Source organism: Nycticebus coucang, chromosome 3 (genome assembly GCF_027406575.1).
Source record: "Nycticebus coucang isolate mNycCou1 chromosome 3, mNycCou1.pri, whole genome shotgun sequence".
NCBI classification, from domain to species: domain Eukaryota; kingdom Metazoa; phylum Chordata; class Mammalia; order Primates; family Lorisidae; genus Nycticebus; species Nycticebus coucang.
This window is the reverse complement of record NC_069782.1, coordinates 151,468,103-151,494,695: the sequence shown is the minus strand read 5'-3', so window position 1 is coordinate 151,494,695 and position 26,593 is coordinate 151,468,103. Positions and strand designations below refer to the sequence as shown.

At 41.6% G+C, this 26,593-nt stretch overlaps 1 protein-coding gene across 4 annotated transcripts; it reads right to left on the bottom strand.

Moving 5' to 3' along the window:
• Positions 1–321: 321 nt before the first annotated feature.
• On the bottom strand, positions 322–15,535 carry PSTK (phosphoseryl-tRNA kinase). Of its 4 annotated transcripts, none has more exons than XM_053584782.1 (6): positions 13,802–15,535; positions 12,139–12,430; positions 10,450–10,648; positions 5,828–5,903; positions 5,299–5,392; positions 322–538 (listed from the first exon to the last, which is right to left on the bottom strand). In XM_053584782.1, the coding sequence occupies exons 1-6, from the start codon at positions 14,015–14,017 to the stop codon at positions 339–341; spliced, it is 1,077 nt and encodes a 358-aa protein (XP_053440757.1). In that variant the 5' UTR covers positions 14,018–15,535; the 3' UTR covers positions 322–338. The 4 variants fall into 4 exon arrangements, with proteins under 4 accessions (XP_053440757.1, XP_053440758.1, XP_053440760.1 ...); XM_053584783.1 differs by having other exon boundaries at positions 10,450–10,618; XM_053584785.1 differs by lacking the exon at positions 13,802–15,535 and adding an exon at positions 13,572–13,705.
• Between the last annotated feature and the right edge of the window lie 11,058 nt (positions 15,536–26,593).

The window sequence follows — 26,593 nt, the reverse complement described above, 5'->3', positions numbered from 1 at the left end:
AAAGAACAAACAGGTCCATACATCCGCTACCTGTCTCCCTTCTAGGTTCTTTATTCAAGGTCCATTTAACTTGACTTTTGTCCCCAAGCCCTATCTACCGTAAGCTTTCTGGCACATAAATGAAGAAGGCTGCTTCTGTGCTTAATTAAATGACAAGTAATTTCTGTTACGACAAATGAATCTTTCAGAATGAACTGATTTTTTTCTTTAAAAAAGAATGGTCTTGGCAATGTACAATAGTGACAACACAAAATTGTTTCAGCAATTTGTTAAACAATTTGTTAACTTGTTTGCAGAAAGTTACCAGAATCAGGTATTTGATTGGAAATTCAGCAATTTTAATGCTGCTTTGAAAAATACTTCAGTACAATCTTATCTTTCTCATAATTAAAAAAAGAAATGACATCTGATATGTCAATAATTTGTTGAAAGCACAGATATTTTTTGTTTCCTTGTCTTAGGTCTTCCAAAAACTCTGTTTTGAGCTTATTAAGTTCTTCTGCTAGAAACTTCAAGTTGTGAGGAGGCACTTGTTCATCTAAAATAAAAAGATATTCTCAGATTATTTGTGTAAAGTAAAGCAATCTGGGCTAATGACATCAGAAAATTGATTTGATTACTTTACTAGGGGTGGCCAACCTGTGGCCTGCAGGCTGTATACTGATTTTGTAAGGTTTTTTTTTGCTTATCTGTGATGTTGGATATCATTAAGAATATAGAGGGACCTTTTGTTGCTAATCAGCTTTCATTAATGTTTGTGTACTTAATTCGTGGCCCAAGACAACTCTTATTCTTCCAATGAAAGAAAAAAAAGGTTGGATACCCCTGTGACAAACTAGTCAGATGCTATAATTAATTACAATTGAGTTAGTGTAATATACAAACAGAAGGTCACCATATGATACACAAAAGTCATCTGAAACAAAAGAATTTAAGGAACTTGCCATGGGCTAGGCACGGTGGCTCTGGCCTGTAATCCTAGCACTTTTGAGAGGATGAGGTGGGTGAATCACCTGGCTCAGAAGCTGGAGACCAGCCTGAGCAAGAGCTAGACCTGATCTCTACTAAAAATAGAAAAACTAGCCAGGCATCATGACAGATGCCTGTAGTTGCAGGCACTGGAGAGTCTGTGGCAAGAGGATTGCTTGAGCTCAAGAGTTTGAGGTTGTGAGCTATGATGCCATGGCACTCTACCCCAGGCACAAAGTGAGACTGTCTCAAAAAAAATAAATAAATAAATAAAAAACTTGCTATGAAAAGAATGAGCAGAAAAGAAACTTGAAAGGGATTTTTGTTAAGAAGAGCCATGATAGCTAGCTTACTATCTTACTGAACTAACACGTAGAAAAGCAAAAAAAGCAGAAATAGAAAATCACAATTTAGGGTTTTTTTCCCCCATGATCAACTTAAATGGTACACAATTTAGTTTTGAAACTGATAAATCACATCTAGGCAGGAGTCCAATATAACATTCTGCAATGGAAATGTACAGCCGCTAAATTCAAGTCAGCAGCTACTAGCCACATGTGGGTAGTGTTACTGAGATATAGATTTTTGTTCATTCATTCATTCATTCATTTGGAGACAAAAGTCTTGCTAGAGTGCCATGGCATCACAGCTGACAGCAATCTTAAACTCCTGGGCTCAAGTGATTCTCTGGTCTCAGCCTCCTGAGTAGCTGGGACTATAGGTGTCCAGCACGACAGCCAGCTAGTTTTTTCTATTTTTTAGTAGAGATGGGGGTCTCACTTTTGCTCAGGCTGGTCTCCCAACTCCTGAGCTCAAGCAATTTACCTGCCTTGGCCTCCAAGAGTGCTAGGATTACAGGTGTGAACCACCATGCCTGGCCTGAATTTTATTTTTTGATAGCTTTACTGAAATATAGTTTACATTCCATATAATTTACCCCTTTAAAGTGTACGATGATGGTTTTTAGGATATTCACAGATATTTGCAACCATCACTACAGTTAATTTTCATCATCTCAAAAGCAAACCCATATCCTAGAGCTCTCATCTTCCTACCCACTCCATCCTTCTCTCCACCTCCAATCTTCCTGTCTCAAGACTTGTCTCTGTGGACATATCATATAACTGGAATCATAGAATATGTGGTCTTTTGTAACTGACTTCCTTCACTTTGCATCGTGTTTTCAAGGTTATTCTATGTTCCATAGCATCTATCAGTAATTCATCCCTTTTCATGGCTGAATGGTGCTATTCCATTGTATGGACAGACCAAATTTTGTTGATCTATTTGTCAGCTGATGGGCATCTGGCTTGTTTCCATCTTTTGGCTACTGTGAATAATGCTGCTTTAAACAGTTGAGTGCAGGTTTTTGTGTGAGCATGTTTTCATCTCTCTTGGGCATATACCTAGGAATGGAATGGGTCACATGGTAACTATATTTGAGAAACTGTCTGCATGTTTTCCGGAGTAGCTGCACCATTTTACGTTCTCACCAGAAATGTGAAGGTTCCCATTTCTCCACATTCTCAAAAGCACTTGGACTTTTTTCTTTTCTTTTTTTTTTTTTTTTTGCAGTTTTTGGCCAGGACTGGGTTTGAACCCACCACCTCCAGCATATGGGGCTGGCGCCTTACTCCTTTGAGCCACTGGTGCCACTTGGACTTTTTTTTAAATTTTGAGAAAGTCTCACTCTGTGCCTGGGGTACAGTGCCATGGCATTATCATAGATCACAGCAACCTCAACCTCCTGGGCTCAAGTGATCCTTGTCTCTCAGCCTCCTGAGTAACTGGGACTATAGGGGCCTGCCACAACCCATGGCTAATTTTTATGTTTTTAGTAAAGACAGGGGTCTCACTCTAGATTGGGCTGGTCTTAAACTCTTGAGTTCAAAGAATCCTCCCACCTTGGCCTTCCAGAGTCCTAGGTGAGAGCCACTGCCCAAGGCCCCAATACTTGGATTTTTTAATCTAGGCATCCTAGTGGGTATGAAGTGGTATCTCATTATGATTTTGATTTGAATTTTTTTCTTTCTTTTATTTTTTTGTTGAGACACAGAGTCTTACTTTGTCACTTTCAGTAGGGTGCCATTATGTCACAGCTCTCAGCAACCTCAAGCTCTTGGGCTTAAGCTATTCTCTTGCCTCAACCTCCCAAATAGTTGGGACTACAGGTACCCACTACATTGCCCAGCTACTTTTAGAGACTGAGCTCTCACTCTGGCTCAGGCTGTGACCTCAGGCTATCCACTCTCCTTGGCCTCCCAGAGTGTTAGGCTTACAGGCATGAGCCACTGCACTAGGCCTGTATTTTCTTGATGACAAATGATGTTGAGTATGTTTTCACGTGGTTATTGTTCATTTTATATCTTCTTTGGAAAAATGTCTATTCAGATCTTTTGCCCATTTTAAAAATTGGGTTATTTGTTTTTACTATTGAGGGGTAAGAGTTCTTTATTTTGGAAACAAGTCCCTTATGGGATGCATGTTTGCATCTTATAATATTTTGAAATATTTTCTCCCATTTGTGAGTTGTCTTTTTACTTCACTTAGGATAGCGAAGCTCAATTTTTAATTTTATTTATGCATAGATCTGAAAACTAGTATTACCCCCCCACGCACACACACACAAAATCTGTAATTTTTTAATGGGTGGGAAGTGAGTCAAGAGTGATTTGGGAACATAACCCTATCCACCCCATCCCTTTCACTGACAGAGCAAGAGCCCCTGGAACTACTTTTGTCTGAATTCTAATTATGCTGCCATTTCTGTTGCAGTCCTCAGTTTTTCAAAGTTTGTTTTGTGATCCATTTTTTGTGGCAACCATTGTTTGTCTAAAATGACATCCTTTAGAACACAGAGTTCATTAAATATGTGAGGGTGTTCTGTGGAGCTTTTGCTTCCACACATGTGAGTTCAGGTACTGGGTTACAACATAAAAATCTCATTAGGGGTCATGGCCTAAAAAAAATTTGAAAACAGTTATTTTCACGAAAGGCAGAAATTTAAAAAAAAGATAAAAACCACAATAGGATTAGTTTGTTTCCTTTTCAATGTTCTGGGCTTCTATAAAGGTAATATACGTGCTGGTGGTACCTGGGAGCACGATGGAAAGCGCAGGTGGAATCAGACTTAACTCTGAACACCCCGTGTTCAGTAGCCTTAGGCAAATTGCTTGATCTTCTTTACACTTCTATTTCTCCATTTGTAAAACTATACCTCTTAGGATTGTAAAGATTAGAAACAATATTTGTAATGCGCTTAATACATAAAAAGCACTCCAAAAATGTTAGCTGGGTTTTTTTTAAATCAAATTCTGAATACAGCAATAAGTCAATATTTAAAACTGAAAGGAATTATTTTCTAAAATTATATTTACCACACATTCCATCTATTATATGAATTCAGACTTAGAACATTGACCTTGTTCAAACTCTGTGCTGATCTTCAACCTGGCCCCTGACTACCTTGCCACCTTCCTTCCTTCCCCCCATGCTCAATGGCCTCTTTGTTCTAGAACATTCCAAACCATTCTACTTCTGGGCTTTTGTGTTTGATGTGTCCACTGCCTGGAATGAACCGCCAGAGAACTGCACAGTTTGCTCCTTCCCTTCATTCACATCTTTGCTGAAATGCCATCTCTGAGAAGTCTCCCTGATTACCCTTTAAAACACAAATTCTCCCTTCACTGACACTGCCTCCCCCTGTTTTATGTTTCTTCAAAGCACTGTCATATATTCATCCAACTATTTCTTGTCTTTCTCACTAGAACATTCTGCTCCCTGCTGATTCCCTAGCGTCTAGGATAAGACCCAGTACAGAGTAAAACTCAGTAAAAATTGATTAGATGGATACTTAATTCCACAGGTGGTATTTTTATATTTAACTAAATTGCATCTTTAAACTGGAAACATGCTATAAACTTCTATGACTGAAAACAAACTTCCTGAGTGTCAGGGGAACAGTGGCAGCTACAAAACGTCATTTATCACACCAGCTAAACAGCATGAAACTGACACAACATACCTTTTTTTTTTTTTTTTTAAACACGGAAATTAATGACCTTTTATACCCCCTGCCAGTAAAACATATTAGAAAACTGAAAAGAATTTTGCAGTGATAAAAGATACAATTTCACAATACCGAATTAGACATTAGAAATGGGAAAGTAGATTCTCTGTCCCTATGGTCTGCAAATTTAATGTGTGCCTTTAAACAAACAAAAAAATTCATTAACTTGAGAAACAAGTTTATGGCCATAATCAATGCTCTGTTGTGTCTCGTGTTGCTTTTTATTACATTATCTGTGTTTTTCTGCACTTACAACATACCTTTTGCTTCCTTCATCGTCTGAGACACAATTCTTCGGAGTGTCTGATCCACTTTATGAAGAATGTTAGTTGAACAAATGATTCTGTCTGTTTCCTAGATAGTACAGATATTGTTATTGCAACAGTTACGTACAGTTTTAGAAAGGAAATGGTGAAAGTACAGGTGGCGTGTATTTGAAGGGACCAAAAACAAGGTTTAAGTGAAGAGAGTCCACATGGATTACATCCAGGCATAAACTGGCTTCTACGTTGGCAGTGATATGCTGGTGAATATCTAATACCGGGCTCTTGAGAGATAAATCCCAAACCTATCTGTAGTGTTTGCCAATTTCCGTGGTGTGAAACATTCCCACCCTGCCCATGCAGTGCACACTGTGACCAGGGGTCAGCAGCTGAATGCTGGTGAGGTGCCTGTCAGTGACAAAGCACTTTTCATGTTTTACTTATTTTTTACATTTAGCTCAAAAAAGATCTTCCTACACAAAGCTGTTGTCCCTCATTTACAACACATCTATATTGGAAGACATACCTTTTGTTCCATATTGTCCTCAACATATTTGACTGGATTTTCCAAGGCAATATGCAACAAATCAGTCACCTCCAGGCTATAGAGAAAGTGTGATAAAATATAATAAATCCATGTATCAAGCATCTCTGTTTTTCTAAGAACTTATATTTATGAAACCTAAATTGAATTTTAGAGGAATAAAACTGCTGTAATGCAAGATCTTTGCCAAAAGGAAAATAACTATGATACAGAAGCTACCTTCCACCTGCAAAATCCAACAGAGTAGCTCAAAATAGATAAGCCAAACCCCCCTCATTGAAAAATAGTCATTTATGAAGACTCAAGTCAATAAACTTTGAAGTCATTCTCTCTTTTCCTATCAAGTGCTGTACTGTTGGCTGCCAAGAGTTCTGTTTTGTTCCCTAAACAAAGATGCTCAGTCTTGTCTTTCTGGCTTCTGCTTATCCGGTAAGAGAGTTTCTGGATAGAACTGTGGTGAGGGTCTGAAAGAAAGGAGAGGCGTCCAGTCCAGCGACAAGGAAAGACTTTAACAAAGGGGTAAGGAGAATGGAGAGTGACCAGGAGTCAGCTCTGCTCCCATACAATTGCAAAAGGCTTTTGTTAGCCCCATCAGTATAGCTGGAATGGGGAAGTGCCCAGAATGGGTACCTCACAGGGCTCATCTCTAGTTCGGGTCAGGGTTATGGGTGTATCACTACTATCAGCCAGGATATAGGTATAGTATTTCCAAGAACTCTGGCCTTAAAATACTCCAGGAGTCTGGAAAGGGAGACTTGCTGCTGGCTTCTAAGGTGTTTTTCTAAAAATGGCTGCACTCTTGTCACATTTATGAGAATTCCTTTCCCACACTTAGGGAGATTCTGGTAAGGGGTGGCAGCAACACTAATTGAAGCCTATGCTCTCTCTGCTTCTAACAAGGACTGGGTATAACGAGTCTCTCAGCAGGGATGGTGACCTTATGCTGCTCTCCTGGGACATCTCAGTGCCTCAACCAGCTGTCTACTTCCGAAGGAAACAATTTTAAGTATTCCAGAAAAAGTAGCAATCAACTGGTTATGTGCCTGCTCAAAGTTTCAGGATATTATGACAAGTTAAAATTAGAAAGTATACCAGTAGCTTATTACCAGTCTAAACAACAGTCAATTAGTTCAAAGTTTGTTTGGGGGGGTTATTTTTACAGTGTGTTAACTTTATAAAATGCATGGAAACTGAGCCACAGGCGCTGAGAACTCACATTAATCCACAGGAAAAAAGCCAACAATCCCTTATATCAATGGGCAAGAGACATGAATAGAACTTTCTCTAAAGACGACAGACGAATGGCTAACAAACACATGAAAAAATGTTCATCATCTCTATATATTAGAGAAATGCAAATCAAAACAACCCTGAGATATCATCTAACCCCAGTGAGAATGGCCCACATCACAAAATCTCAAAACTGCAGATGCTGGTGTGGATGTGGAGAGAAGGGAACACTTTTACACTGCTGGTGGGACTGCAAACTAGTACAACCTTTCTGGAAGGAAGAATGGAGAAACCTCAAAGCACTCAAGCTAGACCTCCCATTTGATCCTGCAATCCCATTACTGGGCATCTACCCAGAAGGAAAGAAATCCTTTTATCATAAGGACACTTGTACTAGACTGTTTATTGCAGCTCAATTTACAATCGCCAAAATGTGGAAACAGCCTAAATGCCCACCAACCCAGGAATGGATTAACAAGCTGTGGTATATGTATACCATGGAATACTATTCAGCTATTAAAAAAAATGGAGACTTTACATCCTTCGTATTAACCTGGATGGATGTGGAAGACATTATTCTTAGTAAAGCATCACAAGAATGGAGAAGCATGAATCTTATGTACTCAATTTTGCTATGAGGACAATTAATGACAATTATGGTTATGGGGAGGAACAGAAAGAGGGAAGGAGGGAGGTGGGTGGGGCCTTGGGGTGTGTCACACTTTATGGGGGCAAGACATGATTGCAAGAGGGACTTTATGTAACAATTGCAATCAGTGTAACCTGGCTTATTGTACCCTCAATGAATCCCCAACAAAAAAAAAAAAAAAAAAACCATGGAAACTGTATCCTGAGGGTGAGGGGGCCTAGGCAGCCTCGCGTGAACTGTTCCTTTCCTCCTTCTCCTCTCCGCCTAAGACAAAGATGCAAAGGATCTGGTTAGCCCCACTCCCAGAAGTTTGCACCAAAGAACTCTAACCTTCCAGGGCAAGCTGGGAAATTTGCCCACCACCAACAGCCCCATGTAAAAGGGGCCTCTAACTGCCCCCAGGCTGCAGACAACACCTTTACACTGCCCAGGTGGGTCACCCTCCCCTTTCAATAAACCTGATTTGAACAACAACTCTCCGTCTAGTCTCTGGGCACCACCAACTTATACTTTTCACTGAGAACAAAATATTTTGTGAAATGAGTTTAAAACCTTAGCTTTTAAAAATTACTGATCCTTCGTAGACAACAGGAAGGAAGTAAGGAAACATGGATAGTGTACCTCTAGAACTGGTGCCTTCCAATGTAACCAGCCACTAGCCATAGAAGCTATTGAAGTTTAAATTAATTAAAATTAAACTGAATTAAAAATTTATCACTTGTACTAGCTACTTTTAAGTGCTCAATAGTTAAACGTAGCTAGTGGCTACCTTATCAGACAATGCAAACACAGAACACTTCCATTATCAGTAAAATTTCTACTAGAGAGGTACCGCTCTAGAACTCTCAAGACATATCATGAGTGAAATGCATCAGACAGCCCAGCCTGTAAGTCTCACAGATACATAAGCAGGGTAACGATGGTGAGCTTGAGGCACAGTAGGACTCAGTACCCGTTTCGCTCTTCATTTTTCATTTATTTTTTTGAGACAGAGTCTCACTATGTCACCCTCAGTAGAGTGCCAAGGCATTACAGCTCACAGCAACCTCAAACTCTTGGGTTGAAGCGATTCTCTTGCCTCAGCCTCCCAAGTAGGTGGGACTACAGGCGCCCACCACAACGCCTGGCTATTTTTTGTTGTAGTTGTCATTATTGCTTAGCAGGCCCCGGCCAGGTTCAAACCTGCCAGCCCTGGTGTATGTGGCCGGCACCCTAACCACTAAGCTATGGGTGCCGAGCCCAATACCACTCTTTAATAGATTTCTTTCTATAAGAGGCTAGATGTGGTGGCTCATACCTATAATTCTAGCACTCTGGGAGGCTGAGGTGAGGCTGTGGATTGCTTGAGCTCAGCAGTAGACCAGCCTGACCAAGAGGCAGATCTCATCTTTACTGAAAGCAGAAAAACTAGCCAGGCATTGTGACAGGCACCTGTAGTCCCAGCTACTTGAGACGCTGAGTTAAGAGGATTGCTTGAGCCCAAGAGTTTGAGGTTGCTGTGAGCTATGACGCCATGGCACTCTACTGAGGGTGACAGAGTAAGACTCTATCTCAACAAAAAAAGGAAAAGGAAACTACAAGGTAATCTACTTAAACTGTTAAGGATAGTCATCTTTGCAGTGATAAAATAAAAAAATTATTAACTCACAGGTTTTTAATAAAAACTGCAATCTCTGCCTGCCTTCTTTCTCCTGCCTCTTCCTCAAACCACTTAGGTGCCAGACCAAAAGGAAACGTAAATTCTCTTTACATTTCCCAGCTTCATCTTTTAGAATTTGTTCCTTTTGGGTGGTGACTGTGGCTCAGTGGTAAGGCACCGGCCCCATATACCGAGGGTGGCGGGTTCAAACCCGGCCCTGGCCAAACTGCAACAAAAAAATAGCGGGGCATTGTGGCGGGCGCCTGTAGTTCCAGCTACTTGGGAGGCTGAGGCAAGAGAATTGCCTAAGGCCAGGAGTTGGAGGTTGCTGTAAGCTGTGACGCCAGAGCACTCTACCAAGGGTGACATAGTGAGACTCTGTCTCTACAAAAAAAAAAAAAGAAGAATTTGTTCTTTTAAGCCTCAAGTAATTCCTAAGTGTCCTGGAAGGATGAACAAGCAGGCCTAAAGACCGGAAAAATGTCTGTCTTCAACTTTACCATAGAAAAAACAGTATTCACATTCACAATGCCTTGTGAATGCACCTGCAATTAATTCTTTAGTATTTTTCACCCTTAAATTCAGCTACCCACAGGACCTCAGAGCTGGCATTCTTTCTTCAGGATGCCACACCATTCTCTCGCTCCTTTTCTCTCTCTTCCCCCTCTCCATCTTACCCTTTCTCAGTCTTTTCTCTTTCTCTTCTCCCCCCACTCTCTTCCCTTAATCTAATATAAAATAAAGTTTTATTCCTAATCTTGGCCTACAGAAATGCTTTTCTTGGCCTATGCTCAGCACCAACTGAGGAACTGAGTTTGCCACACCTACCAAACTATGCTGTTTTAACAAGAGCATCAAAGATGTGTTCTACTCTGAGTTCCCTGCTCTAAATTCTGGGAGGGAGCATTAATATAATCCTCACAGTTAAGCACAGGCATTTGCAGATAAACTTGAGTTCAAATCTCAGCTGTTACAAATTTGGTGATTCCGGACAAACTACACTTTTCCATTTCAGTTTCCTTGTCCTCTTCCAAGACCTGTGTGAGGATTAACAAAGCAAACACGGGTAAAGCGTTTGCAGAATACCTGGCCTCTGAAGCACATGCTGGACTCTGAATTGTGAGGCTGTTGTGTTCCCAAGCATTTTTCTCAGGGTTGGGCTTTTCTATCTTTCTTTGCATCAGGTGGATGGTCTCTGCAGGCAGTGCCCGTGGTCTCTGGCCATTCCTTTGTAAACAGGTCTCCAGAGGACAATCTAAAAAGAGTTGGCAAAAGCCTAACGAATCTGAAAATAGTTTAAAACCATAAAATTATTGGTGTACTATTTTTCCAAAATATGAAAATACATTATGCAAATTTCATATTTCCCAAAATATGAAAATATATTGTGCAAATTATGCCAATTACAGTAGGAAAATATATTGTGCAAATGATGCCAATTACAATTCATTTGCAATACCAAACATCCACCTTTTATTATTTATTTATTATTTTGAGACAAAGTCTGACTCTGTTGCCCTGGGTTGTGCCATGGTGTCCCAGCTCACAGCAACCTCAAACTCCTGGGTTCAAGCCATCCTCTTGCCTTAGCCTCCGTGAAGCTGGGACTACAGGTGTACACCATTATGCCTGACTAGTTTTTCTATTTTTAGTAGAGATGGGGTTTTGCTCTTGCTCAGGCTGGTCTCCAACTCCTGAGCTCAAGCTATTCACCCACCTCAGCCTCCCAGAGTGCTAAGATCATAGGTGTGAGCCACCATGCCCACCTGAACATCCAGCTTTTATTTATTTATTTTTGGCCGGGGCTGGGCTTGAACCCACCACCTCCAGCATATGAGGATGGTACCCTACCCCTTTGAGCCACAGGCACCACTACATCCAGCTTTTATTTATTTATTTATTTATTTTTGCAGTTTTTGACAAGGGCTGGGTTTGTTTGTTTGTTTTTTATAGAGACAGAGTTTCACTTTATGGCCCTCGGTAGAGTGCCATGGCATCACACAGCTCACAGCAACCTCTAACTCCTGGGCTTAAGCGATTCTCTTGCCTCAGCCTTCTGAGTAGCTGCGACTACAGGCGCCCGCCACAACACCCGGCTATTTTTTGTTTGCAGTTCAGCCGGGGTCGGGTTTGAACCCGCCACCCTCGGTATTTGGGGTTGGCGCCTTACTGACTGAGCCACAGGTGCCGCCCACATCCAGCTTTTATTTATTTATTTTTTTATTAAATCATAGCTGTGTACATTGATATAATCATGGGGCATCATTCACTAGCTTCACAGACCGTTTACCAAGTTTCACATATACCCTTGTAAGATGCACCGCTGATTTTAAAATTAAGTAAATCAGGCCGGGTGTGGTGGCTCACACCTGTAACCCTAGCACTCTGGGAGGCAGATGGATTGCCTGAGCTCAGGAGTTCCAGACCAGCCTGAACAAGAGTAAGACCCCTTGTCTCTAAAACTAGTTGGGCATTGTGGCAGGTGCCTGTAGTCCCAGCTACTTATAGCCCCAGCTGTTTATAGTCCCACTAACTTGGGAGGCTGAGGTAAGAGAATGATGAGTCCAAGAATTTGAGGTTGCTATGAGCTATGACACCACAGCACTCTACCAAGGGTGGACAAGGTGAGAATGTCTTCAAAAATCAATCAATCAATAAATAAAATAAATCAACCTTAACCTCCTAATCCAATTACAATACATTCTCACTGAAGATGATAGTGATTTTGATATGTGAATGTATGTCTCTGTGTGTAAGGAAAAAATGTTGAATTACATTTCCGAGCCAGCTGGTAGACTTCGTATCTCATACTTTGATAATAAAAGTTGTCATCTAAAATCAAAAGCAAAGGTCTAGAAACAGCAGTTTTCATTATGATGTAGGAAGACTGGGCCTCAGACTCTGCAGAAAATATCAGATCTTGTTCCTTTAAGCAGGTTATAAAATCTTCCCACATGGCTTCAGTCCTGTTGGGTGGGGCTGACATCTGACATCCATTAATGACAGCCATTAAGAAGTATTCCAGGTACTTTAACAGTTCCAGTCTAAGCACTTTCCACTGGAATGGCTACAAAAGACCAAAGAATTGCAATATATATTAGGCCAGTAGGGCCTCATTGCCACCCCATCACATATTAAAGCTCACAATACTGAACTATTTGTTCTGTAACACATCTGGTTTCTTATGCCTCCATGCCTTGTATATACCATTCCTTCTGCCTGGAAAACTCCTATATAGTTAAGAAGTCAAAGCTTGAGGGAAAACAAGAGGACAAAGATCAAGGTCCCTCTCCTGCTTGTCCACGCCTTACCACTGCTGAGATTGAACCGATGGGTCCTACCGCCTGGACAAAATATATTAAGTATGGAAAAAGCCAGCAAACACAGCAATCTCTATCAACAACTTCTGGCTTTCTCCTAAGTGGTGACGGTACTATCATCCAAGTAAATCCTGTGCTACCCTGATATTGTATTTACCTCACAATTAACAAAGAATAAGAAAGTAGATAAACTCTGCTACAGGCGAGGCCCAGAATTTTTCCACCCACTTACATGTACTGTATTTTGGCATATATACTTATAAAGTGGAGTCAAATAATATTTGCATTTGATTATGTAAATACATTCACATTCAAGCACTAGACAACAAAAGTAACAATTTACAATTTCAGAATATTCCAAAGGGTATTTGCTTAGCATTAGATGACAGACATCAATCCACTTTCCCCCAGTGGTCTCAGCTTTCACATGCTTCTCCAAGAGGTTGCACCTCACCATGCTGAGTATGAATACAAGTCTATTTCTTCCTTTTGTGGTTCAACTAAGAAATAGCCATCTTTTCCAATACTAGCAGAGGCAGATTTCCCCTGAAATGAATGAAGATTAAGCTTCAGAGGCCAGACCCTTCATTAGTTCAGACGCTTTGTTCCTGTGAGGAACCCAAAGCAATTTTGTTATCTATAATTTGTATACTATTTCTTAAAGACGGTTCTGCAAGTTATACAAACTTAAGCCCCACAAAAGCTGGATGCGCCGTGCCTAGATGTTAAACTGCCTCTGTTGGAATTTTTAGAGAATCTTTCCTTCTCCTAATGAGAAACTTCCCTACGGATTTTCAAGATTTCATCTGACCACAGGAAATTTCCACTTAACCTTGTCTAAACACTCCATTGTACAGAATACACAGTATATACATGCACCAAACGTACATATAAACTTCTATAAGACATCATTCTACAACGGCTGTTGGTAAATGTTTTAAGATAGATGTCTATAGCCAACTCATTCACTCCTTGGAATAACTATATTAACCCCGCTGCACTTTTCTCCAACTCCCGTCTCTGCTCCTGTCCAGGTCTCCCCGCCCACGTCAGGCGCAGTCTAGGACACAGAGGCGCTCAAAGCAAATAACCAACAGGCCCCGCCCCTCCGCACTGACCGGCGGCCGCGCTCTCGCTTCGTCGAGGAACGCATCGGGCATGACGTCATCATACGCGACGACGCCGACGGCCCAGGCCTGTTCCTGCCGCAGTCGGTGGACGAGCGCGCGCGCGAAGGTCGACTTTCCTGCAGCAGGCAGGCCGCAGAGGACGCAGAGAGCCAGCTTCCGTGGCCCCTCGTTGCCAGTTGCTCTGGCGCCATCTGCGGTCTTCATGCCGCCCGCGGAAACCAAAGGAACCTGGAAACGCTGTCTCCCGGCACTGCCCGTCAGTCGCGCAAGCGCATTGTCTCCCGCTGCCCTGCTGCGCCACCTGGTGCCTCAGCGAGGAATAGCCGGGGATCGAATGCGCACAGTCCCAGCTGTTTCCGAGGTTGCTCCAGTGGTACTCCGAGCCGCTGGAGTCCAGCGGTCGGTGAGGCTAGATCTGGAGTCTGGGGAGACAGTGGCTCTTTGTTTCCTATCTCATAGACATTCCTCCTGCTAGAAACTTGTGGTCCATTAGAATTTGCTCTTAGGTTTTGCTGCGATGAGGTATTAACGGCCCAGAGAAATCTTAGAAGAGACTTTAAGCCTTTTCCTCTAGCAGTCTTTGGAAGGTAAATTACTGGAACTCAAAGAATAATATGCGAAGCTCACAGTCCGAACACCACGCCATTCTGTCCTTCCTAGATGTGAATGGTGAAATTAGTTACTGCGTCCTAACGCCACCAGTTGGCAGCAAGTGTAAGGAAATCAGGGCAAAACAGTTTTAAAAAAAGTAATACTAAGGTATGAAGAGGTATAAATGCAAGACAATTTTTGCGTGGGTGTGTGATGTAAAACAGTTTAATTTAGATTCTAGTTTTCACCTTACTTAGGAGATGATTACTTTTTACTCAGTGTATTCAGAATATGAACACGTGAGGACAATGGATGTATAGTGGGTCAAAATACGACATATAACCTCCTAAGCCTGATATGATGTATTAGACAAAGCACATACACATAATCTCTTTTTCTTTCGGATTGACAGTGAAGAGCGTTGAGTTAATTTACTCTTTATTTCATGACATACACATCTGTCATTATTGGTCTGGGACAAGGTCCCGGTCCTTAATTTACCATTGTGTTTTATCCCTCATCCTCCACACCTGCAACCTATTTAAACTCTGCAGGCAACCTTTTTTTCTTTTCTTTTTACATGGTTATTTTTGTTTTGTCTGTTTTTTAGTAGACTGTTTTAGAGCAGATTTAGTTGGTTCCCAGCAAAACTGAGCACAAAGTGGAGTTCTCATATACCCTTTCTCCCTGCCCTGCTGTCATTATAACTGATGAACCTACATTAACACATCATTATCACCCAAAGGCCATAGTTTACATTGGGGTTCACTCTTGGTGTTGCACATTGTATAGGTTTGGGAAATATGTGTAACCTCAGTGTAACTTCGAGTGCCACTGACTTATGTTTGAAGAAGCTTTCTCAGAGTCCATATGAAGGGATGTTCCTTTAAGACCCTCCCAACTCCTACAGGAGCCAGACTGAAATTTCCTGAAAGGGACCTTGGGAGTGGAAAGCAAGATAAGTTAATGTGCATCTCAGTTAAAGGGTGCACCTGTTTTCTCAGACAAACGGCTGAATAAGTTTTTGTGGTTGCTTTGTATAGTTTGTACTCTTAGCATATAAATCATTAGCTGCCAATTAGTTTTATTATTAGAAAGTGTATGTGCAAAACTTAGTGTTATTAAGAGTACATAAGCTTGGGTGGTGCCTGTGGCTCAAAGGAGTAGGGCGCTGGCCCCATATGCCGGAGGTGGTGGGTTCAAGCCCAGCCCTAGCCAAAAACTGCAAAAAAAAAAAAAAGTATATAAGCTTGTAAGAAATAAACTTGAGGCCAGTGCATGCCTGAGCGAGCTGCAGTCTCCCCTCTTTCTGAGATTTCAGTTGTGGACTTTTCCTCTGCGGCACTGATTCACGCAACAAATATGAAATGATACCTATCCATCAATACCAAACAGTTTCTCAGCCTTATAAATCCTCTGTGCTCCACTTGTTCATTGTCCCCCTCTAATTCCTGACACAACTAATCTTTTTATTGCCTCCATAGTTTTGCCTTCTCCAAAATGTCATATAGAATCATAGAATCTTTTTAGATTTGCTTTTTTCACTTAGTAATGTATACATTTAAGTTTACTTCATGTCTGTTCACAGCTTGATGGTTCTTTTTAGCACTGAGTAATAATGTCTGGATGTACCACAGTTTATTTCTTCATTCACCTACTGCATGACTTCTTTTTGTTTTTTGTCTGGGGCTGGGTTTGAACCTGCCACCTCTGGTATATGGGGCTGGTGCCTTACTCCTTGAGCCACAGGCACCTTTTGGCAATTAAACCTCTGTGTGCTCGGTTTTGTATAGACCTGTTTTCAGAAAGGTAGGTTTATTGGCTGGGTGCCATGGCTCACACCTTTAATCCTAGCACTCTGGGAGGCTGAGATGGGTGCATTGCTTGAGCTCAGGAGTTGGAAACCAGCCTGAGCAAGAGTGAGACTCCATGTCTAATAAAAATAGAAAAAACTAGCCAGGCATGGTGGTGCATACCTATAGTCCTAGGTGCTCAGGAGGCGGAGGCAAGAGGATCTTTGAGATCCAGAAGAAGTTTGAGGGCTCAGTGATGACATGGCACTCTGTGACAGAGTGAGACTGTTATTTTTTGTTTTGTTTTTTTAAGAAAGTGGTATTTTTTACAAAACTAAACCTAAACTAATACCTGCTACCTTAGTGTATTGGCTTCCTCTTGAGCAGACAGCAGTGAACCTGGTAAGGCTGTAACAAGGTCTTGTTCTGTTGCATGGGCTGTCTAAATAGTACCTTAGTTTTTGCTGCTTTGGATGGGAGGAGGAAAGGATGTTATCAAGACAGTGGGACAGTTGGCCTTACTCTCCCAGCTGATGGGCAATGTGGTTATAGCTATTGAGTCAGAATGCCCAGAGCTTACATGCCTAATTCATTTCTCCCAGTCTCAATTCAGTTATCCCCAGTTCAGCCTATTTTATTCTTTCTTCCTGCTCATCTCTCAGCTGCTTATAATATAGAATCACTTAGTACCTCTAACACAGGGGTCCTCAAACTTTTTAAACAGGGGGCCAGTTCACTGTCCCTCAGACTGTTGGAGGGCCGGACTATAGTTTAAAAAAAACAACCTATGAACAAATTCCTATGCACACTGCACATATCTTATTTTGAATTAAAAAAAACAACAAACAAAACAGGAACAAATACAATATTTAAAATGAAGAACAACTAAAGTTAAATCAACAAGTTTACCAGTATTTCAGTGGGAACTATGGGCCTGCTTTTGGCTAACGAGATGGTCAATGTCTGGTTCCATATTTGTCACTGCTAGTTGAAACAAGTGATGCAAGTGTGCATCAGTTAGTCCCACGACTGAGAGGAGTCGAGAGACAGGAGGGGAGTCGGACAGTGCGGCACACATTCCACACATGCGCACTGTAGCAGGACAGGCAGCCGTGGCAAAAACACCCAGAGGGCCGGATCAATGTTCTCGGCGGGCCGTAGTTTGAGGACCCCTGCTCTAACATATTAAGTGGTGTTTGCACTGAAGATACAGAGCTTTGGGCAGAAGTATAGAAGTTTATTTGGTGAGCTTGAGCAGGCAGCTGCCTGAAACCTAAATGAAAAAGACTGGCTTCCTGGCCTTGGATGGCTCTGCTCCTTTGTGCCATCTTTGCCTTCCTCTTTCTTTTTTTTTTTTGTTTTTTAGTTTATTTTTATTGTTAAATCATAGCTGTGTACATTAGTGCCATCAAGGGGTACAATGTGCGGGTTTCATATACAATCTGAAATATTCTCATCAAACTGTTCAACGTAGCCGTCATGGCATTTTCTTACTGTATGTAGGTATTTGTATTCCGCCTTTAGTAAGTTTTGCCTGTACCCCTTCTAAGATGCACTGTAGGTGCGGCCCCACCCATCACCCTCCCTCCACCCTCACCTCCCCCTTCCCTTCCCCTTCCTTGGCCCTTTCCCCATAGTCTTGTGCTATAGTTGGGTTATAGCCTTCATGTGAAAGCTATAGTTTAGCTTCATAGTAGAGCTGAGTACGTTGGATACTTTTTCTTCCACTCCTGAGATACTTTGCTAAGAAGAATATGTTCCAGCTCCATCCATGTAAACATGAAAGAGGTAAAGTCTCCATCTTTCTTTAAGGCTGCATAATATTCCATGGTATACATGTACCATAATTTGCTAGTCCATTCATGGGTCAATGGGCACTTGGGCTTCTTCCATGACTTAGCAATTATGAATTGGGCTGCAATAAACATTCTGGTACAGATGTCTTTGTTATATGCCTTCCTCTTTCTTTACCCCAATCTCAGCTGCTTTAAGGAAATGCTGAGTATGCTGGGCAACTTTAGAGAGGAAAAGGACTCAAACTTTTATTGCTCTGTTAGGTATGAGTGCCCATGTTTAGACTGACCTGACCTTTGGCATTCCCAGTAATTACAGTAGTCAAAAAAAAATCCTCATCTCCAGTGGATACGTTCTGTGGCCAATTTTCCCTTATATACAAACATATAACTTGAAGGGGCACAGGTCACTTCTAAGATTTGTTACTAAACTTGACTTAAATCATTCTTTCATTAGATTGGTTAAGTCACATGGGCAGTGTCACTGAATCCGTGCAGCCTCAGTTATTGTCATCGTTCCCTTCTGATTCTCAGAAAAGATACAGGGAGGTTGGTCAGTAATCATTTATGCTGGAATAGTCATTCTGCTTTGAACTTACGGTTAGGTTATTTGTCCCAACTTATCTTACTGGTTCTTTACTGTCATTGCTGCCACGTAGGGCCCTGGGCATTGTGTGGGACCCTTGTCTCACCTTACACAAGCTGTAGAAGGTACTCAGCACCTAGTTCCAATTTCAACCTCAACTAAATTTTCCTGCACTTTCATTTCACTTTGATCTAGCTGCCTGTTGCACACATGTTAATTATTCTTAAGAGAAACTATTCACGGGAACAAGTGAGAGGAAACAGCAGTGTGGTATTTATGAGTGATAATCCTCGTTAATAAATATCATGTAGAAATCTTAAAAAGTCTGAGATTTCACCTCTGCTGACCCCCAGTATTTTCAGAGCAGGTTTTCTCCTCTAGTTACTGTCACAGTTTTCTGCCAGCTCAGCATTCATCTTCTTTAATTGGTAACAGAAATTGCTAACAACCTAGCTGCCATGATTTTTCTCAATCATGAACAGCCAATAAAATCTCACCCTCCCTACTTTTACCCATCTTCTTCTTTCCTTACTAACTCCTAGAGCTAAGTTTCCTGAAACTCTTTTCTGGTCACAAAAACAGATTTTCATCTCTAACAGATTTTCATCTGCACCCAAACATGGCTTTGCCAGCACAGCATTGTTCATAACCTCTGCAAAAATCTCACTTCTAGTTGTTGAGATTAGCTAAGACATACGTTATTTGGTAGACTAGTAGACGTTTGTACATTTTTTTTTTTTTGAGGCAGAATCTCACATTGTTGCCCTAGGCTAGAGTGCTGTGGCATCAGCCTAGCTCAGAGCAACCTCAAACTTCTGGTGCAAACGATCCTCCTGCCTCAGCCTCCCAAGTAGCTGGGATTACAGGTGCCTTTCACAGTGTCTGACTAATTTTTCTGTTTTTAGTAAAGACGAGGTCTCACTCTTGCTCAGGATGGTTTCTAACTCCTGAGTTCAAGCAGTTCTCCAACCTTGGCTTCCCAGAGTGCCAGGATTACAGGACCATGCCTGGCCTAGACTAGTAGACATTTAATAAGTGCTTGTCCCCTTGGTTGTCAACCACTCATTGACCTGTGAAAATGAACTTCCCTACTTTACTGTCAAGTAAGATATTCTTAATACCCATTTCAATAACATCTATAACGTTTAGACCAGTGTAAAAAGTTTGTGATAGGGTCTCTTTTGTCTGGACTTGAGTACAGTGGCATTGTCATGGCTCTCTGTGACCTCAAATTCCTAGGCTTAAGTTATCCTCCTGCCTCAGACTCCCAAGTAGCTGGGGCGGGGGCATATAACCATGCCTGGTTTATTTTTTTTTAATTTTTTATAGAGATGGGGGTCTTGCTATGTTGCTCAGTCTGGTCTCAAACTCCTGGCCTCAAGTGATCCTCTGGTTGTGACCTCCCAAAGTACTGGGATTGCAGGCATGAGCCACTCACTGCACTCAGCTACAAAGTAAAACTTGTAAGTTTACTGGCTCCTTTTTATACTCAATGTTAGTGTCATTTGCAGCTGAATCATCTTCAAGTCACCTGTCTTACTTCCTATTGAGTTTTTGAAACACATAACAAAGGTATCCTAAAATGTAAGCCAAATACTAACCATTACCAGATCTTGAACTAATCTGGTGATACCTAGTGTTTTTTGATTCCCCAAGACCATCTGTTTCTGGTATTGTGAACTAGTAAATTACCTAATCTGCTGAAAGTGGGTCTTAGACCTAGAATTTCACCAGTCTCACTAACCTTGAGAACCACCAAAGAAAGAACAAAGGTACAAGATGCAGTTCTGCTAATGGAGGATCTGAATATTACCAACTTCTGCTATTTAGAAACAATGATGAAAGAAGTTTCAATTCCTTCATTGCTGAAGCTTTCACCTCAACTTTAGAAAAAAAGCAATTTCGGGCGGCCCCATATACTGAGGGTGGTGGATTCAAACCCGGCCCCGGCCAGACTGCAACAAAAAAATACCCGGGCGTTGTGGCGGGCATCTGTAGTCCCAGTTACTCAGGAGGCTGAGGCAAGAGAATCAACTAAGCCCAAAAGCTGGAGGTTGCTGTGAGCTGTGATGCCACAGCACTCTACTGAGGGGGACAAAGTGAGACTGTCTCTAAAAAAAAAAAGAAAGAAAGAAAAAAGCAATTCCTGGAGATTTCTGATGACTTTTTTGGACTGTGTCTTAACTACCTACCATAGTATTGTATGTTTGAATTACTTATAAAGATGTTGCAAACAAAGTTAATCATTTAATAAGTGGGCCTTGTATTTTGGTGCTGTGAAAGTTACTTCTTCACTTGGTATTTGTGCACCAGATAGTGTGTTACATGCTGGGGATTCACATGTAAAGACAGCTCCTACTGTTAAAAGCTCATAATTTATTTTAAGAGAGTAAGTAAAACGTTCACAGCATATTAAAAAAAATTAGAAAATTTACATCCTGCTGCTCATGTTATACTCCAAAAGCACAGCTATCAAAGGTAAAACCAGGAGAAAGGTTTCTATAGCTTCCTCTAACCTGCAATCCAATAGTACAACATATCCCTGAAGGGACATTAACACCATACCTCAAAATTCTGTCCTTGTGCATAAAGACAGGTCATTTCTGTAGGAAATGTATAATATTCCAAATGAGTTGTTGGCATAGAACGTAGAATTTTTGATGGGTTACTTCTTCAGAACGTGCAAGTACCAAGAAAGCATAACATAAAGTAACAAAACAAATCCTGCAGGCAATTTGATTTGGATGCTGTTTTCCCTAATTATTAACTTACCAAAAGAAGAGTTGTTTCACCCAGACCGTCCTTTTAAGACTCTAGGTAAACAGGGCAATACCCATAGCTCAGTGGGTAGGGTGCTGGCCACATACACTGAGGCTGATAGGTTTGAACCTGGCCTGGGTCAGCTAAAACAACAATGGCAACAACAACAACAACAAAAAAATAGCCAGGTCTTGTAGTCCCAGCTACTTGGGAGGCTGAGGCAAGAGAACTGCTTAAGCCCAAGAGTTGGAGGTTGCTGTGAGCTGTGATGCCATGACACTCTACCCAGGGCGACAGCTTGAGACTCTGTCTCAAAAAAAAAAAAAATAATGATAATAAAGACTAAGTAAACAACAAATTATAGCCAAGTTCTCAATAAAGCAGATAAAACAATTTCATGAAATGAGTGCATTATGAAAGTTCTTTTTAAGCCAGTTATCTTGGAGTGGATTTTTCCATACTATGTTACTTGTGGTTACCTATTTAGTCAATTCTTTATTGTATTAATTCACATTAGTGTACATTATTGTGGACCAAACAAGAATATTTTTAATTAAAAAGGTAAAACCCATATAAACCAAAGTAGTGTTTAAAAATTTCAAAGTGAAAAGGGGTCCCAAACCCCAAGTGTTAAGGACTTTTCTTTTTCTTTTTTTTTTTTTTTTTTGAGACAGAGTCTCACTTTGTTGCCCTTAATAGAGTTCCTTGACATCATAGCTCACAGCAACCTCAAACTCCTGGGCTCAAATGATGCTCTTGCCTCAGCCTCCTGAGTAGTTGGGACTATAGGCACCCACCACAATGCCCGGCTATTTTTTGAGACTGGGTCTTACTCTTGCTTAGGCTGGTCTCAAACCTGTGAGCTCAGGCAATCCACCTGCCTCAGCCTCCCAGAGTGCTGGGATTACAGGCGTGAGCCTCTGTGCTTGGCCACAAGGACTTTGTTATAAGGCCACATATTTAGCAGTAAGGCATGGTTCTGTGATTCCTAACACCTATCTCTGTATTTAAAAATATTTTCCTCTTGGCTCATTCCTGTAATCCTAGCAGTCTGGGAGGCCAAGGTGGGTGGATTGCTTGATCTCATGGGTTTGAGACCTGCCTGAGCAAAAAGCGAGACCCTGTCTCTACTAAAAATAGGTAACTGAGAAAGGAAGATCATTTAAGCCCAAGAGTTGGAGGTTGCTGTGAGCTACGACGCCACGGCACTCTAACCAGGGCCGACAGCTTGAGACTCTCAGAAAAAAAAAATTTTTTTCCTCTAACTTTAAATTACTGTCTTTACTAAGATTCTAGGGTAGTGATGTAGACAGAGGTAGGGATGCAGGAAAAGCATGTAAGAGTACCAAGGAATTCTTTTAAAAAGACATATACAGGGTGGTGCCTGTGGCTTAGTGAGTAGGGCACCAGCCCCATATACTGAGGGTGGCAGGTTCAAACTCAGCCCCAGCCAAACTGAAACAAACAAAAAAAATAGCTGGGCATTGTGGCGGGAACCTGAATTCCCAGCTACTCGGAGGCTGAGGCAAGAGAATCGCCTAAGCCCAAGAGCTGGAGGTTGCTGTGAGCTGTGACGCCATAGCACCGAGGGCAACAGACCAAGACTCTGTCTCAAAAAAATGAAAAAAGAAAAAAAGACACACAGTCCACCAATAAAACTCTTAATTACTTCCCCACTGAAAATCAATTGCTGTTACTAATGGGAATATCCAACTCTTTTTTTTTTTTTTTTGAGATAGAGTCTCATTTTGTCACTCCCAGTAGGGTATCCTCGTGTCATAGCTGACAGCAATCTCTAACTCCGAGTAGCTGGGACCACAGGTGTCCACCACAATGCCCGGCTATTTTTAGAGATGGGGTCTCACTCTAGCTTAGGCTGGCCTTTAACTTGTGAGCTTAGACAATCTACCCACCTTGGTCTCCCAGAGTGCTGGGATTACAGGCATGAGCCACTGAGCCCAGCCTCCAACTCTTGACATATACTGATGATCAGGGGATCCAACAACCACTCTCAATTTCAATAATTTGCTTATAGAACAAATAATTTGCTTATAGGACTTATAGAACTCAAAGCACTTACTTCTTGGTTATGGTTTACTATAGTGAAAGAATACAGATTCAAATTGGCATAGCAAAGGCACATGGTGGAAAATCCAGGAGAGACCATGAGCAAGCTGCCAGTTGTCCACTTCCAGCGTAGTTGTATGGATGGCATTTAATTCTTCCGGCAATGATGTGTGACAGCCAAGAAGGCTCATCTGAGCATTGGTGTCTAAGGTTTATGTTGTGGGTTAGTCATGGAGGTATGCAACACCCAGTCTTTAGCCCTCCATAGCTCAAACTGATACAGTGTGGCCGCTCACCATACATTATACTGGTAATATAAGCTCGCTGGTGGGGTCCAAGGACACTAGGTATACAAGGACACTCTAATCAAGAAAGGCATTCCAGGGCGGCGCCTGTGGCTCAGTGAGCAGGGCGCCAGCCCCATATGCCGAGGATGGTGGGTTCAAACCCAGCCCCGGCCAAACTGCAACCAAAAAATAGCCGGGCATTGTGGCGGGCGCCTGTAGTCCCAGGTGCTCGGGAGGCTGAGGCAAGAGAGTTAAGAGTTAAGAGGTTGCTGTGAGCCGTGTGACGTCATGGCACTCTACCAAGGGTGGTACAGTGAGACCCTGTCTCTACAAAAAAAAAAAAAAAGAAAGAAAGGCATTCCAGTGGGTTACAGGTTATCTCCCTGGAGCTGGTCACAAGCCAGCTACTGTGGAAGCTGCAGGGTTTGAATCTCTTAGACATCCTTAGTTAACCCTTCACTATATAACAGTTTTAGGATAAAGTGTTTCACATAGGTGATAATCATAGATGTCAGAGACTCATTTATAGTTCAGGAAACTCTGTGACATTTCTACATTTCCTCAGAAAGGTTGTAATGAAAACCATACAGAATCCAATGTTGTTAACCAGAACAGTGGTTATTAGGTAGAGTGGGTACCCATAAATGAAGATGGGGAAGAGATCGTGAGGTCTTTCTTTTCCATTACTTCCTTAACTGCAGGCCCAGCAATGAGGTAGGGTGAGAAGGAATTTCTGGCAACTTTGGGACCTGTAAAAAAGGGAGAGGAGAAGGGAAACCCCAAATAGCTGAAAGGGAAGTTAAGTTCCAACAACCACCTTTCTGGGAAGTATACTTCTGGGTAAAGGGTAGTTCATACACAGTAAGAACTTACTTTATGTAAAATTAAGATCATTAAAAAATCTAAACTGTGGCATTACTAAATGAATATGCTCAAGAAAATTAATACCCTAAGTCAGTGGTTCTCAACCTGTGGGTCGCGACCCACAGGAACTGTATTAAAGGGTCGCAGCATTAGGAATGTTGAGAACCACTACCCTAAGTCGTTTTCTTCCAAAATGTTCTTTTCAAATGTATGTTGGCTCATATGCTGAAAACAGATTTGAAATATGCTCTTAAAGAGAATACTGAATTCTTACATACCCATAAACTACAGCAGAAGGCTCAAAATAGGTAAGGCTCCAAATTGCATAGTTTATCTTGGTGATATTGGTGGGAAGCTTCCAACATTTATTTTATGATTTATTTCAAGATGAAAAATAAAGCAAATAATCATTTGCAATTCATGACAAGAGCAATTTGTCATATTAAGGTTGAGGTCATTACTTGAAGGTTAATGTAGGATAATTTAAAAAAAAAAGATTGTGGTCAGCGCTGAAACATAACTATCCAGCCTTTGAAAAACTGTAAAACTGAATTTATTAGTTTTGCCTTTTTCTCCTCTTGGCTATCAGCTAACTCTCACTAGCCTATCAATTCCATACAACAAATCTGTATTCAACACCTCCACTGGGCACAGAATTATTTCTAATTTCAGGGAACACAAATATGTCAACTGACAAAGTCTGAGATCAAAAGGGAATTATAATACTTACAAAGTCTAAGTGTAGCACAGAGGAATTAATTTAATTCTATAGCAAAGTGAAGGTCAGCTTGGTTTTGAATAAGCAAGAAAATGTGACCAGTTTCATAACAAAATTTTACAGTTCTCTAGTGTCTTAGCTGTCTCATGTTCCAAAGGAGTTTCTAGTGTTCACATTAGAACTGAAGCAGGCAGCTGAGTCTCCTTGCCTGAACAGGGATGAAACAGCATTATCTCAGCTTCAGTGGCCTAGCAAAGTAGGCCACTTTCTCTTAGAAAAGTAGAGAAGAGACAGAGGGGTCTCAGTACAAACTGTTGAACAGAACTTTGTATTTTTTTGTTAACTGATACAATTTCTTTGAGTTTTTCCCAGGAAACAGCAGAACCTCTTTGCAGCCCTGAGATAACTACAGCGCCTTACTCTACCAGAATGTCTGTCTGGAGAAAGTCAAGATAAGCGATATACCAGGGCAGATTGTGACCGAGAGCCACTGAGCCTGTACACAAGGCTGAACAGTATTAACCCCTAGCTCATTATAAAACTAAAACTCCCACCCTGGGGAGGGACCAGAACCATTTTCTGTTCATGGGATATATGAATCATCATGAGTCCTCACTGCACCTTGTGCCCTGCACTCCACCCCAAACATACAAGGAGTATGTGTCCTCTATTAATTATTCATTTTCACCTCCATAAAACCCCCTTAACCCTGTGCCTCCCCATCCCAGCTGACATGTCCTCTGAAATAAATCCTTTCCTCCTTGACAAGCCTCATCTCAGAATTGGCTTCCTGTGCAGGGGGCAACAGTGAACCACCTTTGTGTGTTCGGTAACAAAAAGAAATGGCAGTTTAGGTGGGAGGCAGGCAGGGGGCAGAGCAGGAAGGGCTTTGTGTGCCATGCTGAGTGAAGATGTTCTTGATTCAATCAAGAGCATCAAGTACCACAAGGAACGTAGGATAGTGCAGAGAAAGAAATGGAGGTGGAGAATCAAGGCCAATGACTAGAAAAGGAACTTCTGAAATTGTTCAGATTAAAGCTGGTGCTTGGAAATAGAAGCAGCGGAGATGAAGAAAGATACGAAAGTTTTTCTTTAGGAAAATGAAGACTTAGCTGGGCAAGGTGGCTCATGCCTGTAATCCCAGCACTTGGGAGGCCTAGGCGGGTGGATTGCCTGAGCTCACAGGTTCCAGACCAGCCTGAACCAGAGCAAGACCTTGTCTCTAAAAATAGCTGGTGTTGTGGGGAGAACCTATTAGTCCCAGCTACTCAGGAGGCTGACAGAGAGGATCACTTGTGCCTGAGTGTTTGAGGTTCCTCTG